Below are 14668 nucleotides of genomic sequence, written 5' to 3'. Positions count from 1 at the left end.
AGAGGAAATACTCAGGAAACAGAATACGCATGTGCTAATATGGCTATGGATGAATCTGCTAGTAGACTGGACTTACACAATGTGTGGGATGACAATTAGAGCCTTTCTTACCCTGCGGGAAACCTGTGATTCACATTTCCTAGCAACCGTCTAGTGACGTGCTAGACGCGTGCTCCGCACGTGCTTATAAGGTAGCGTCATGCGCCCAGCGCGTGATCCGCACTGAACGTGTTAAGACACCCAGGACTTGTTCAGTTAGTTTTTGAGGAAGGTGTAGGTAGTAAAAGCGGCAGGAATAGACCAAGGTATAAATATGACAAACAGATTAGAGTAGATGTAGGAAGTAGTAGTTACATAGAAATGAAAAGTTTAGTGCAGGATAGGGTGGCATGGTGAGCTGCATCAACCTAGTTTATGGACTAATGACTCAAACAACACAGGTCATCAGCCCCTGTTATTATTATTGTTGTTAAGTTAATCTAAAACAAAAATATAGTACATATTTACAATATATACTAAGTGTCAACACACGGTATTATCATAAGATACCGGACATCCGAATAATAAATCTGCTGGAGGAAAGAGCTCCTGTAAATATATATACAATATGTTGTTCTTACTTGTTTTTACGAATTTTTGGTTGTAGGTGCAGCTTTTGTCAGGGAGGACTGGAAGTGTGTGTAGTTTTTCTATTTCTTTGGATGTGATGTGGATTCCTGTTCGTTGAAGCGGTTAGTCAGGTTAACTTTTTATGTGTCTCTTTATGTGATTGTCGCTTGTTCCGTAATTTAGTATCCTGTTCCCTCATTGAGAAAAATGAGGTCACCATGGAAGTTAGAAGATAGCGCCTAAAATATCACATAGTTCGTGTTTATTCTTTCCTGGTTACTAACCTTTCAACTCTTTGGTCACACTTTTTAATCAAACAAAATTTATCAGTAGAAATGTTACAGAGTAACATCTTATGGAAAATGTTTTATGCTCTTAGTTATATTTCTATATCAATAATGTATTTGTCAGTTAAGTCTTTACAGCCAACAACATGGCTACTAATTATCTTCGCTTCACTAGTTGCACCTTTCAGCATTACAATATTACTTTACAGCCAGCATCATGGCCACTAGTAGGCCACAGAGATAACTTGAATTATTATATAAATAAGTGCTTTCCAGCGATGAGGAAAGACGAGGGTCCATCTGGTTCCGGATAACCGGGCGAGTTGGCCGTGCGTGTAGAGTCGCGCGGCTGTGAGCTTGCATCTGGGAGATAGTAGGTTCGAATCCCACTATCGGCAGCCCTGAAAATTGTTTTCCGTGGTTTCCCATTTTCACACCAGGCAAATGCTGGGGCTGTACCTTAATTAAGGCCACGGCCGCTTCCTTCCAACTCCTAGGCCTTTCCTATCCCATCGTCGCCATAAGACCTATCTGTGTCAGTGCGACGTAAAGCCCCTAGCAAAAAAGGTTCCGGATGGTAGCACACTATAAGGGCCCCTGCCTAGGGTTACTAGGTGAAATCTGGACAACGGTCTCAAAGGCGGAAGAGGAATCTGATTCCCAGCGGCAGAGAGAGCGGAAGAGCCTAGTGGAGTTCACCACAAATTAAAAATCAAATCAAAATCCAAAAGCGACTGTTCCCAAATTGGGCGGCCTTTGGTCAGAGTCTGTCTCCATGTAATTGGCGGCTGTGAATAATCCTCCCCGGTTAACATCCTCGGTTTTAAGAAAAGCTGACTCTAGAAGTCACCGCCAGAATTCAAAGAATTATCAATCATGGAAAAATGTGATGTGAAACTAATTAACCCAGGTGCACATAAGTGCGCAAGCAGACATTTGGGTTCTGGGGAGTCTGCAACGTCACGCAAAGACGAATCGGAGCATCTTGGAAGCTCAAACAAAATAAAATACAGGAAAGCAAACTACTTAGCCACTTTTAATGCAAATTCGCTTTTGAAAGTGGGGAAACTTTCTAATAGACACATTAAATGAACATAGAATCATCATATCGGCTGTGCAAGAGACCAGATTCTTGGATGAGGACAGTTTTGAATCGGGAGGATTCAGGATAGTTACGGGGAAGACAGGGACAAGAGTTATGAAAAATGTTCCCCATCTTGGGACAGGTTTCGTAATCGACAAGAAAGTATTAGACTCCATTACAAGCTTTGAGTCTACATCTAAAAGGCTATCCACACTCACGTTTAAGTCCACCAACGAAGTATATACAATTTCGAATGTTCACATCCCTATAAACATTGACAACAAAAAGAATAAGGAGAAGGTAGAACTATTCTGGGATAAACTAGATGACACGATCCAGAAGATATCCGATAAACATAACGTCATCCTTTTAGGGGATTTTAATGCCCAAGTGGAGAGATAATAGGTTCAGGCACATAGTGGGGTGTTACCTAGCACATAACAGGACCAACTAAAATGGTGTCAGGCTCATCAAATTATGCAGGTGCACAATTTGGTCCTGAAGTCAACTACCTTGAAGAAATTGCCAATAAAGCAGAAGACGTGGATATCACGTAACCCTCTCCTGGGAGAATTCCAGTTAGATCATGTTGCGATAAAGCGGAAATTTCTTGAGGAAATCCAAAATGTTAGGGTTCTCAGAGGGGCCAACCTCGACTCGGACCAATACTTATCTAAAATGAAACTGAAGATCATCTCCAAGAGTAACTTTCAGAGGAAAAAATAAAGGAGAACAAGGAGGATGGGCAAATATCTTATTTTTGGTTTGTCCATCAGGGCTCTTCCATGTCCATTTTCATTGGATGGGCTTTTTAAGTTCTTGCAATAGATTTTCGGCTATGAGATATTCTAGCAATCTTTCACCTCTTTCGTTTCAATTGCCTAGTTCATATGTACCAATGTTCTCTGGGTCTCTGATTTTCTTTTGACCCACTTTTGCATTAAAGTCTCCAATGATGATACAGAGTTGTCTTTTATGAATTTTTCACTTTGGTGATATCTTGATACAGCTGTTCCACTTCCTCTTCATCAGAAGTACTGGTCGGAGCATAGACTTTTATGACTTGTATGGAGAATTTACTATTCAATTTGAGGGCTATATATATCACTCTGAGAGGAACACACATCATCTTGTGTACAAATTCTTTGATATTTTTATTGACAAGAATAGCAACCCCATGTGTTGAAGCATCCCCATTATCACATAATATGACATGTCCTGATGGAAGGGTCTCAGTTTTTTCTCCTTGAAGACGAGTCTCTCAAATACCTAGAATATCCCATTTTATGTCATGTAGTTCTAGATCTAGTCTTTCCAGGTCTTTAGCTAGTCTCATATTTATCATGTTGTATGTGGCTATTCTTACTTTTTTAGTCGTTCTTTTCAAAATTTTGCCTCCCCCAGAATCCTTAAGGGAGAGTGATGTATTATCAGTGTGATATTCTGAGTCTTTCACTCTACTCACCTGGGGTAGTTTCGTTTCGTTTGAAGACTCAAAGTCACAGGAGTTCATGGAAGGTGCTTGGCAATAAAACACCACGCTTGCCAAACGTGTTGGTGAGTTGTGATTCAGCCGCCCCTAACATGGGGAACAGATGCTGTCGGGGTACCATCATTAACATGTGGAGCTGTCGTGCCCTTTGTGTGTTGTACTTGTATTAATCCCCAAATACAGTGCTACCTCTTCCAACATCTCTGCCGTACCGAAGGTCACCCACTCCGCTGTTGATGTCGTTGAGGTCTTCACTCGTAACCCTGAGCTGGGACCCTTGCCAGATTCTACACACCGGGTCAGTGTGCTCTGGAACTCACATAGGCAGGGGCGCCACTCCATGAGTAGAGCTGCCTCCAAAGAGGGTCTCTACCTGCTGTTTGCTCACAATTATTTAAACAGTGCTGTCAGTTCAGCACAATATAGAAGGCCCAGCCAATGGAGAACCCCGAGTTGGATTACCTTTTCCTGGTACATCCTAAAAGAAAGAACATCATTTCTTCCACTTCTACTTTCATGTTTACTATGTTGGTTAGATGTTAGTTAGTCATGCTTCATGTATAGGAGTCGATGATAATGTAATATAGAAAGTTGTGGATTTATTATGTACTATATTGCTAGCATAAACTTTCGGAAGTGTTTTTATGTAGTAGTAGTAGTAGTAGTAGTAGTAGTAGTGGTGGTGGTGGTGGTGGTAGTGGAAGTGTTGTTTCCTTCTTTTACTAGAAGAAAGAGATTCATTTTATGACATTAAGGTACTGTATTTTAAACCAATTGATAGAAGAGATTTTGCTGTCACAGATTTCAGTTATTCTCGCTTCTTGGGCATTACATTCAAAGTACTCTGATTTGTGTAGCATCTCTTCCAGCCTGGACATACATTCTTCTGTAATGAGATTATGCGGTGCCTCCAACGATGTTTCACCATTCTTACATAATTCCATAATTCTGCTGGCATTGCATCTATGCCTGCAACTACTTTAACTTTTAAGGAACATTTTATACCTTTTCTTTTCATGCTTTTAAAAAATGGAATAGCACGTAGCAACCACCTCTGTGGTGTAAGGGTAACGTACCTGCATCTTTCCCAGTGGCTCCAGGTTTGATTCCCGGCCAGTCCGTGGATTTTAAATGTTGACGAAGCATGTTTTCAGTATTGCATGTTTCTGTTGTACTTGGTAGCGTGGTATATAGGTATATGAAAAGTTATGTTTTAAGACAAACACAAAGATGTCCCTGAGCCAGAGGAATTTATTAAATGCCCCTGAAATCCTCAACCCAGCCACTGAACAGAAGCCTGCGATACTGACCTTTCAGGCAAGGAATTAAAATTATACCATTTAAGAATCTGGGCATCTTTATTGACAAAACCGTCCTGCATAGTTATTACCAAGTGGCTCTGATTAAAGGTCATTATCCTAAATGTTCCCATAATATGAAGGGTTCCATCAGAGATAGTCACAAGCCACACTGTGAGTGATTTTAAATTTTATTAATGGCTGTGATGCTTTTCAACAGATGCCATTTATACATATCTTTGGGTAATATTTGGTGGCAAGTTAAGATATTGTAATCCAAAGTTATCTGCTATCCTGGTTGTCTCTCAGTTATAGAATTTTATCAAAGTTTGAAAATGCTCTCCTGTAAAAAAAAAAAAAAAATTAAAAATTAAAAAAGGCATATTTGTGGCTTATGACTATCTCTGATGAAACCCTTCATATGTAAACAAAAATAAATTTATTTGGAAGTTTTCTGAATAGTGATAAAGGGTTCTATGCTTATTATTATTAACTGAAGATATAGCCTATGAATGCCTGAATCAAGTATTTCCTTTCACCAGTTCTATTATGATGATTTTCCGCATGGAAAGTTTGCTTTGGGTAATAGGATATCGCTGTATCTGTATCATATCCTATGCCTGTGTAACTTCTGGTATCATAATCGTTTGTTATAAGATTCTCTAATCCTGCTTTTGCTGTACATTTTGCAATACAGGTTTTAAGACTATAAACTTCTCATTATGCTTCCTTTTCAGTTCTAGCCCCACTTCATTAGAAAAAGAGGCACAACAGGAGTGTTGAGCATGATAAACCTCCTTACATGTAACAATCTAATATTTTCCGTCTTTACGGCAATATCTTACCCACCATTCCAGAGTTACAAATCCAAAACGTGCTGCAATTTAGAATTAGATGAACGTGTAATTTTAAAAAAATGTCATTATCAATTTCCCTTTTGTAGCTCCTGCTGCATCGGGATGTTGTCACCTTTCTATCTTTATCCAACCACCATTGCTGCTCCTCAGCTATATTCCAGTCCAGGTTTCTTCCTGTTATGCGCTGTTCTTGATCGAGTCCAACGACCTTAGTCTGGGTTTACCTCTTGTTGTTCTTCCTTTAATCTTAGCCATCATCATTCGCTTCAGTACCCTTCCCTCTTCCGTCCTTGTAATGTGTCCAAATTATCCTGGTTTATTTCTCTCCATTCTGTGTGAAAGTTTTTCCAATCTGATTTCCGTCCATACATCCTTACTCTGCTTTCTTGTCTTTCTTATCATACTTCTTAACAATTTTACCGGATTGTACTCTCCCATCTTTTTGTCCGCGTCCCGGTCTCTGCTATATATGTGCTACCATGTGCAGGTATTTTAACTTGATGTAATTTAGGCTGCCTGCATCTCAATTTTGATGTGACATTTTACTCTTCCAGATGACAGAACAGACTAGACCTCTGTTGGACAATCTTTCACAGAGTTTTAATTAATTTCATTGGGTCAGCTCCAAATGTGTCGCCAGAAATCTTTTACATGCTGACATTGTATGACATGGAGTGTCATGTACCTTTTTTCCCACCCTTCAGAAATCAGACTACCTCTGCTGGGTTTGAACACTTGATTTGATCCACTGACAGAATATTTTTAGACCTTTGAATTGTTATTTTTTTATTGTTGTTGATTGGTTTTACATAATATTGCTTTATTGGCATACAGTAGGAAGATACCATACCTTTAATAGTTCCATTATTGTGATTTGGCAAGATATAGTTAGGTTTGGGACCAGTGACATCAGTATTTGACCACTTGAAACAACTGTCATCAAACTTGTATTATTTTTTTAACCAGAAAAGTTAGTCTTAAATGAGATAATGTTTCATTATGATGACCTCTTTACACTTAAGTACTTCCTTCTTCTACGGTGGATCAGTTTCCTCACACTCTGGTAAAATGCCTTTATTTTATCCTTTTACTGTTCTCCATATCCAGCCCTGCGTCCTGAATGAGATTGCTTCGCAAGTACTTGAAGCTTTCTACAATTTCAAGGTCTTGTCCCCAAATTTTACAGTACATTTCCCTTCTCTTTTTCCTCTAGTCAACTCTAGTCTTGCTATATCCATGCTTATTTTCGTTTCATAATTACCAATATACTCACTCCATATCCAGGTGACCTTGTACTTCCTTTCCCTTTACCAAGAAAGATAGATTTTGGAGCAATGACATCAAACAGTTATTATCAAAACAGGCTTTTTCTAAAGAAGTCAGTTTAAAACATTGAGATAATGTTTTGGTATGATGACTAAGTTGCAAGAAATATATATATATATATACTCTAGAAAATAAAATTTTGGTTGCAGATTTTGTTTGCAGCTGTCATATTTTGTGGAATACCTTTTTAGACTTTCTAGTGTTTATTCTGTGTCCTTTTTGTTTTAGGCTGCAGAAAACACTAATGAAACTGTAATGTTATTTCTACATTTTAGGTGAATAAGAAAGGCCCAGAACTGGCGGCAATTGGACGTTCTGAAGGCCTGATGGTGACTCCAACATCTGATCCCTTGCTACGCATAGCACAGCTAGAGCAGAATATCAGATTTTTACAAGAACAACATCAAATAATGTTGGCTAGCCTGCATCAGGAGGTTGACCAGTTGAGACAGAGGAACAGAGGTAAGGAGGCAAAGGACAGAATGTGCAAAGCCTTGATCTTCCGTTCAGTGTCTTATTGTCTGTCAAGGAATACTTGTCTGGACAAATGATAATATACAAATAATTGAATCCACATAGAACATTTCAAGCAAGCCTCAGGCCTATGGGACCGAGCTCGATAGCTGCAGTCGCTTAAGTGCGGCCAGTATCCAGTAATCGGGAGATCGTGGGTTCGAGCCCCACTGTCGGCAGCCCTGAAGATGGTTTTCCGTGGTTTCCCATTTTCACACCAGACAAATGCCGGGGCTGTACCTTAATTAAGGCCACGGCCGCTTCCTTCCACTTCCTAGGCCTTTCCCATCCCACCGTCGCCATAAGACATATCTGTGTCGGTGCGACGTAAAACAAATAGCAAAAAAAAAAAAGGCCTATGGGAGTGACGGAGTCCTACTTCTCTTTGACAGGCGAGGGACTCCTTGGAAACAACTTGATGAACAGAATAGAATTCGATGGGGTGCTATCAATATTAATGGGGCTTATGGAAGAAAGAAAGTAGAATTGGCAAAGTCAGCAAAGATGATTTGTCTGGATGTGTTAGGAGTTAATGATATTCGAGTAAGGGAAAATTACTTGGAAGAGAGCAGATTATAAAGTGTCCTTATTGGGTGTTAAAAAGGGAAGGATAAAGTGTGGGGTAGGACTGTTTGTCAGGAATATTATTGCACACATGGTTTTTGTTAGGCACGTAAATGAGCAAATGATGTGGATAGATTTGGCAGTTGGAGGAATTAGGATTAGAATTGTCTCAGTGCATTCACCCTGTTGAGGATGCAGATGAAGTTCATGGTTTTTATGAAGCATTGAGTGACATCGTAGTCAGGGTCACAGCAAGGATAGGTTAGTGCTAATAGCTGATATCAATGCGAGAGTTGGAAATAGAACTGAAGGATATGAAAAGGTGGCGGGTAAATGTGGGAAATATTTGGAAGCTAATAGGAATTGGAAGCTTTTACTGGACTTATGTCCCTGTGCTAGCATGGGATTAGCAATAATAGACACATTATTCAAGCATAAGGCTATTCACCACTGCACATGGCAGGGTATGGGGATCAAATCCATAATAGACTATATCATAACTGACTTTGAATTCAGAAAATCTGTTAGGAATGTATATTTCGATGATACAGACTACTATCTGATCTGTAGTGAACTGAGTATCCCTTGGCTTGGGATAGAGAATGAAATCTGTCTGCAGACGAATAAGGCTAGAAAATCTTCAGGACGAGAAATTAAAGTACATGGATATGATTAGTGAAAAATTCCAAACAGTAGACAATAAGAAGGTTCAGGATATACGAGGGTTGGGGAAAAAGTCATGGCAACTTTTTTTTTTCCCTTGAAGATACCAGTCCAGTTGGAAAATGTGACATATACAGACGAAAGGACAAGGTTTTAACTACATGTGCGGACAATGAATAGCACTGAAATATCGTAACACACTAATTTATTACGGTAGTATACAGGGCAATATGGCCTTCCCGGTGCAAAAGAATGGCAACACAGTACACATAAAGTTGACATGACAAACCTGGGCCTAAAGACCCTCAAAGTAGTCCCCTGCTACTGACGCACACGCTGCCAGTGATGTGGGAGGCACCGAATACCATCTGCCTCAGCATTTGCCGCGCCATGTGCGAATCAGGTCACCTGTTGGCGCACAGCATTAGCAATGTCCTCTTGTGTTGCGCAGAGTGATGCTGTTGGAGAAACAGCAAGGGAATGCCTAGGAACAGCTGTGTGTAAAGATGGGAAAAAGCAAACATCTTAGTGGAACGATAAAGTGAGAGCAGTTTGTAAACTTAAAAAGAAGCATATCGGAAATGGCTCCAAAGAAGGACTGATGCAGAATTGCGCATAGATGACAGAAACAGGGCAAAATAAATGGTTGTTGAATCCAAAAAGAAGTCGTGGGAAGATTTCAGTAATAACCTGGAAGGGCTGGGTCAAGCAGCAGGGAAACCTTTCTGGACAGTAATAAAGAATCTTAGAAAGGGAGGGAAAAGAAGTCATAATAGATCACAGGAAGTTGCTGGCCTGGTGAAAGGAATGTAAAAGGAAATATTTCTGGTGATTTTGCAAACAACTCAGCTTATGGAGAGGAAGACAGTGATGTTGATGAAATTATGCTTGAGGAAGTGGTAAGGGTTGTAAATAATCTCCATTGTCATAAAGCAGCAGGAATATATAAAATTAGACCTGAAATGCAAGACAGGGATGGAATTGCTTCAAAAAATAATATTAGCATAGAATGTTAATAAGGTGTTGTTTGACTGGACGAAAGCAGTAATTGCACCCATCTATAAGCAAGGCATCAGGAAAGATTGCGACAACTGTTGAGGTATTTCACTGATCAGTATATCAGGCAAGGTGTTCACTGGCATTTTTGGAGGGAGGGTGCAATCAGTGGTAGAGAGTAAGTTGGATGAAAACCAGTGTTATTTCAAACCACAGAGGTGATTGAAAAATGCTACGAGAGGAATAGTAGACAATTATGTTTAAGTTGCATAAATCTAGAACAGGCATATTTCTTAGTATTGAGGGAAAAGATGTTCATTGTACTGCAGGACTATTGGATTAAGGCTAGATTATTAAAATTAATCAAAGGCATTTATGTTAAATTGGGCTGTACTGAGAATTGATGGTAGAATGATTTCTTGGTTAAAGATCCTTACAGGGGTTAGACAATGCTGTAATCTTTCACCTTTATTGTTCGTAGTTTACATGGATCATCTGCTGAAATATATAAAGTATGAGGGATTCAGTTAGGTAGAAATGTACTAAGGAGTTTGGCGTATGCTAATGATGTGGTTTTAATGGCAGATTGTGCTGAAAGAGTGCAGTCTTGTGATCAACGGTGTTCTGTTAGAAGGAAGTCAGCTCTCAGACAAAACTATCTTTACACCGGTCTGTTTTCTGGCCAACTTTGCTTTACATGGGGGAAAGCTGGATGAATTCAAGGATATCTAATTTATAAGTTATAAGTAACAGATATGAAAGTAATGAGAATGATCACTGGTACAAACAGGTAAGAAAAATGGCAGGAGGGCACTCGGAGATAAAGGCTATGTTAGGAATGAACTAGATTGGTGAAGATGTACGAATAAACCCCTTCAGTGTTTGAGTCATGTGAGATGAATGGAGAGGATAGATTACCTAGGAGAATAATGGCCTTGGCCATGGAGGGTAAGAGAAGTAGAGGGAGTCCAAGACAATGATAGTTAGACTCTGTTTCTAATTAAAAGATAAGAGTTATAGAACTAAATGAGGCCACAAAACTAGTTACAAACAAGATAATTGTGGCAGTGTTTAATAAATTCACAGAGGCTTGCAGACTGAATGCTGAAAGGCATAACAGGCTATAGTGAAGATGTATGTATGATATAATGTTTTTATACTGTCAAATTGTTAAATTTGTATGATTCTGGATTGGTTTAACATAACATTACTCTATTGATATGGAATGGGAATCAACAACAAAAATTACCAAAAAGCAACTGAAAAACTAATAATCACAGATAAACTTGAAGACTTAGTACACAACCTTAAACAAATTGCAGAAGACCTGGCTCCAATTAAACCACGTAAAAAACACCTGTGGTGGAACAGTGAATGTGATGAAACAGTGGAGAAAAGACATCAGGCATGGCTATTACATCAGTCCCAAAAAGCAAAAATATCCTATCAAAATCTAGTAAAACAGAGAAAAGAAACTACCCAAGTCTTAAGAAGAATAAAAAGACAACATCATAAAGACACACTGCAGTTAATTGAAGAACAATTCAATAAAACTAAATCAAGGGACTACTACAAAACCCTCAGAAAGCAGCTCCAAACTTATGAACCCCCGACCCTACTGATGAAGGATGAAGATGGTAAGCTGGCCCATAACAATAAAGACAATGCAGAAATTCTGGCTAAATATTTCAACAAGCTTTTAAATTGTGAGGAACCTACAGAACTCCTTCATTTGGACACCAACACTCCAATAAAAACACCACCAGAGAACATCAATCCCCCTACAATAAAGGAAGTCTACCAAGCTCTAAATAAATTAAAAATCTACAAAGTGCCAGGAGAAGATCAGACCTATGCGGAAATCTGTAAATATGCAGGAACATCAGCAAAAGTTGCCCTCCATCAACAACTTGTCTCTATCTGGATTAAAGAAGAACTACCAGAACACTGGACAACTGCCCTCATTCATCCACTGCACAAAAAAGGAGACAAAACCGACCCTAATAACTACAGAGGAATCTCGCTCCTAGACATAACATACAAAATATTTTCAATAATCATCCTTAATAGGATAAGTTTACAGCTTGAGAAAGAACTAGGAGAATATCAAGGAGGTTTCAGACCCTGGAGGAGCTGTCCTGATCAGATCATGAGTCTTAAGTTGATAATGGACTATAACAGGAGAAGAAACAGAGATATGGTGATAACATTTGTAGATTTCAAGAAAGCTTATGATTGCATCCATAGAGAATCTCTTTTTAAAATTTTAAGACACCTTGGACTACACCCCAAATTAATAAACATGGTAAAATTGACTCTCACCAACACCAAAAGTGAAGTTTAGGGGTGAAACATCCGAGACATTTGAAATTAAAACTGGACTACGGCATGGAGATGGGCTCTCACCACTATTATTTAACTGTGCTGTAGAAATGGTAATGAGGGAATGGTTTAGGAAATGTCCCCCCCAAAATAAAGATTGGCCGAAAAATCAAAACAAATTGCCTGAGTTTTGCTGACGATTTAGCATTACTAGCAGTGGACATAAAAGAAGCAGAAACCCAGATATCAGAACTTCAAAACATTGCAAATAAAATTGGCCTCAAAGTATCATTTAAAAAAACAGAAATTATGCCCCAAAAACCAACACAGCTAAAGGAAGTTATCATAAATGGTAATAAAATCAAAATAGTAACTCAATTTAAATATCTTGGTGAAGTAATAACACATAACCTAAATTAAAAAAATCTCAAGCCAAATAAGAACAAATAGATTAGCTAAAGCACGAAAATTAACATGGGATATCTACAAAAAGAAATGTCTATCAATAAATACAAAAATAAAACACTACAACACAGTTATAAAACCGGAAGCTACATATGCAGCAGAAACACTCTTTTACCTGAATAAACAATCAAAGACTGACAGACTTCAGAAAATTGAAAGGAGGATTGAAAGAACCTGCATCAACAAAAAATACCAGAAAGATGGACGGTGGCGGTTAATACCTAACAAAATTGTGTACAAAGAGCTAGAACCCATTACAGATACTATGCGTAAGAGGAGACTGGGATACTTTGGACATACATGAGGATGCAGGATTCGAGACTTCTGAAACAACTAGTACAACACAATCTCGTCTCAAAAAATACCACAACAGGATGTAAATGGATCAGAGAAGTAAGAGAGGATCTGAAGGAAATAGGCCTTACAACAGAAGACACCACAAATAAGATAAAATTGAATACAAAACACAAGAATACAAACCTTTGCTTTACCCTTACACAAAACAAACCAACAACACGCATATTTTCAACTGAGGAAAGGGCACGAAGATCAGCGTCTGAAGAAGTACTGGGAGGACCGCAAAACCCGAACAATCCCTTCAAAGAGACCTGAATGACGGAGTGACTAAAGTGATCCTATGTGGTCATAAAAGAAGAAGATGAATGGGAATATATGATTCTGGATTGGTTTAACATAACATTACTCTCTTCATATAGAATGGGAATATATAGCTCTATTGTTTTAATTTAACAAGTTATAATTAGATTTGGGGACAATGACATCAAAATTTGACCCCTTGAAACAGCTATCATCAGACTTTGATTTTTCTTTTCCTAGAATAGTTAATGTAAAAAATTGAAGTAACTTTTTTAGTGTGATAAAAGTTCTTAACAGAAAGTTGTGAATGAGTAGAATATTTCATATTTGTAGCATTGGTTGGAAAGAAGCAGAACAACATTTACAGACAGGCCTATTGAATGTAAGTGCTGTATCTTTGTTATCTTAGTTGAGAGAACAGGGAAGAAAGTAAAGAAACACGTAGTCAGAATTAAATGGGCTTGCAGTCCCGTGTAAATTAATTGAAACAAGGGTTCTTATTTAAATTTTTCGCATGGCTGGCAATGATGTAGTACCGGTAATTGTATATTCTTAGATCCCGTGCTTTGTGTGTTTGTTGACTTAATGCTAATTGTCCTGTGTGATGATGTTTTAGTTTAAAAGTGCATTTGTTTGTGTGTGTTGTACTTTTGAGGTTAATTTGTGATATTCATAATATCTTTCTTTATTGGATATAACTTCTGGGAAGCATAGTGTGATTGTAGTGTTGCAGAATATTTCTGTCAATGTAGACACTGTAAATCAGATTTTTCAGTGGCACTAACAGACTGGCAACTGGCTTCATTTCACACAAGACAAGGGAAAACTGTGGCGGGAAAAATAAAACGATACCAATTGATTACCACTTTCTGATCAATCCTCAGAGTCACTGCTCTAGATTTGGGTATTCGATCTAGCAATCCTTTTCATGGGAAATGTTGCAAGTGTGCCTTCAGCAGTCACTTGTTGCAATTTCACATTAAATTCAATAGCTTCCCAGGTATAATTTCCGGTGTTGGCCTAGTGTATGTAACAATAATAATGCCATATTCGTTTTACTGGCCACTTACTATTATTACGATTTTTGGAGGCACTGAGGTGTTGGAATTTCATCTCATTAGAGATCTTTTGCTCTCTATCATCTGTTATCCATGCACTGGAGGTGGTTCATCTAACTAGTCATGTGGGAAATGTGTTATAAACAGTCCAATGTCTTGAAACCAGTATCATTTACATAATTATGTGGCACCATTCCATATCTCTAAAATAAACACCATTCAGAAAACCAGTTCCTGTTTCCTATTGTTATTTTTATTTGGAAGAGAGAAAGTATGTGAAACAAGAATCTTTGTGCCTTTAAACTGAGCGAGCTGTCCGTAGATAGGGCTGCGCAGCTTTGATCTGCAATTCAGGTGATAGTGGGTTCAAAACCCCGCTGTCGACATCCCTGAAGATTGTTTTCTGTGGTTTCCCATTTTCACTACAGTAAAATGCTGAGGCTGTACCTTAAGGCCACACCACGTCCTTTCCACTCCTAACTCTTTCCTATCCCATCGTCGCCATAAGACCTACCTGTGTCGGTGCAACGTAAAGGA

General features: G+C 38.6%; 1 protein-coding gene across 2 annotated transcripts in view; it reads left to right on the top strand.

The window, feature by feature from the left end:
* Window positions 1-14668, top strand: part of LOC136878856 (caprin homolog) — a 100082-nt gene that overhangs the window by 31673 nt on the left and 53741 nt on the right. For both annotated transcript variants that reach the window (XM_067152395.2, XM_067152396.2), the window contains exon 2: window positions 7229-7415. In XM_067152395.2, the coding sequence (XP_067008496.1) occupies window positions 7229-7415 (187 nt within the window). The remainder of the gene's footprint in view (window positions 1-7228; window positions 7416-14668) is intronic.

Source organism: Anabrus simplex, chromosome 8 (assembly GCF_040414725.1).
Source record: "Anabrus simplex isolate iqAnaSimp1 chromosome 8, ASM4041472v1, whole genome shotgun sequence".
Lineage (NCBI taxonomy): Eukaryota > Metazoa > Arthropoda > Insecta > Orthoptera > Tettigoniidae > Anabrus > Anabrus simplex.
This window is presented reverse-complemented; position numbering and strand designations above follow the sequence as displayed.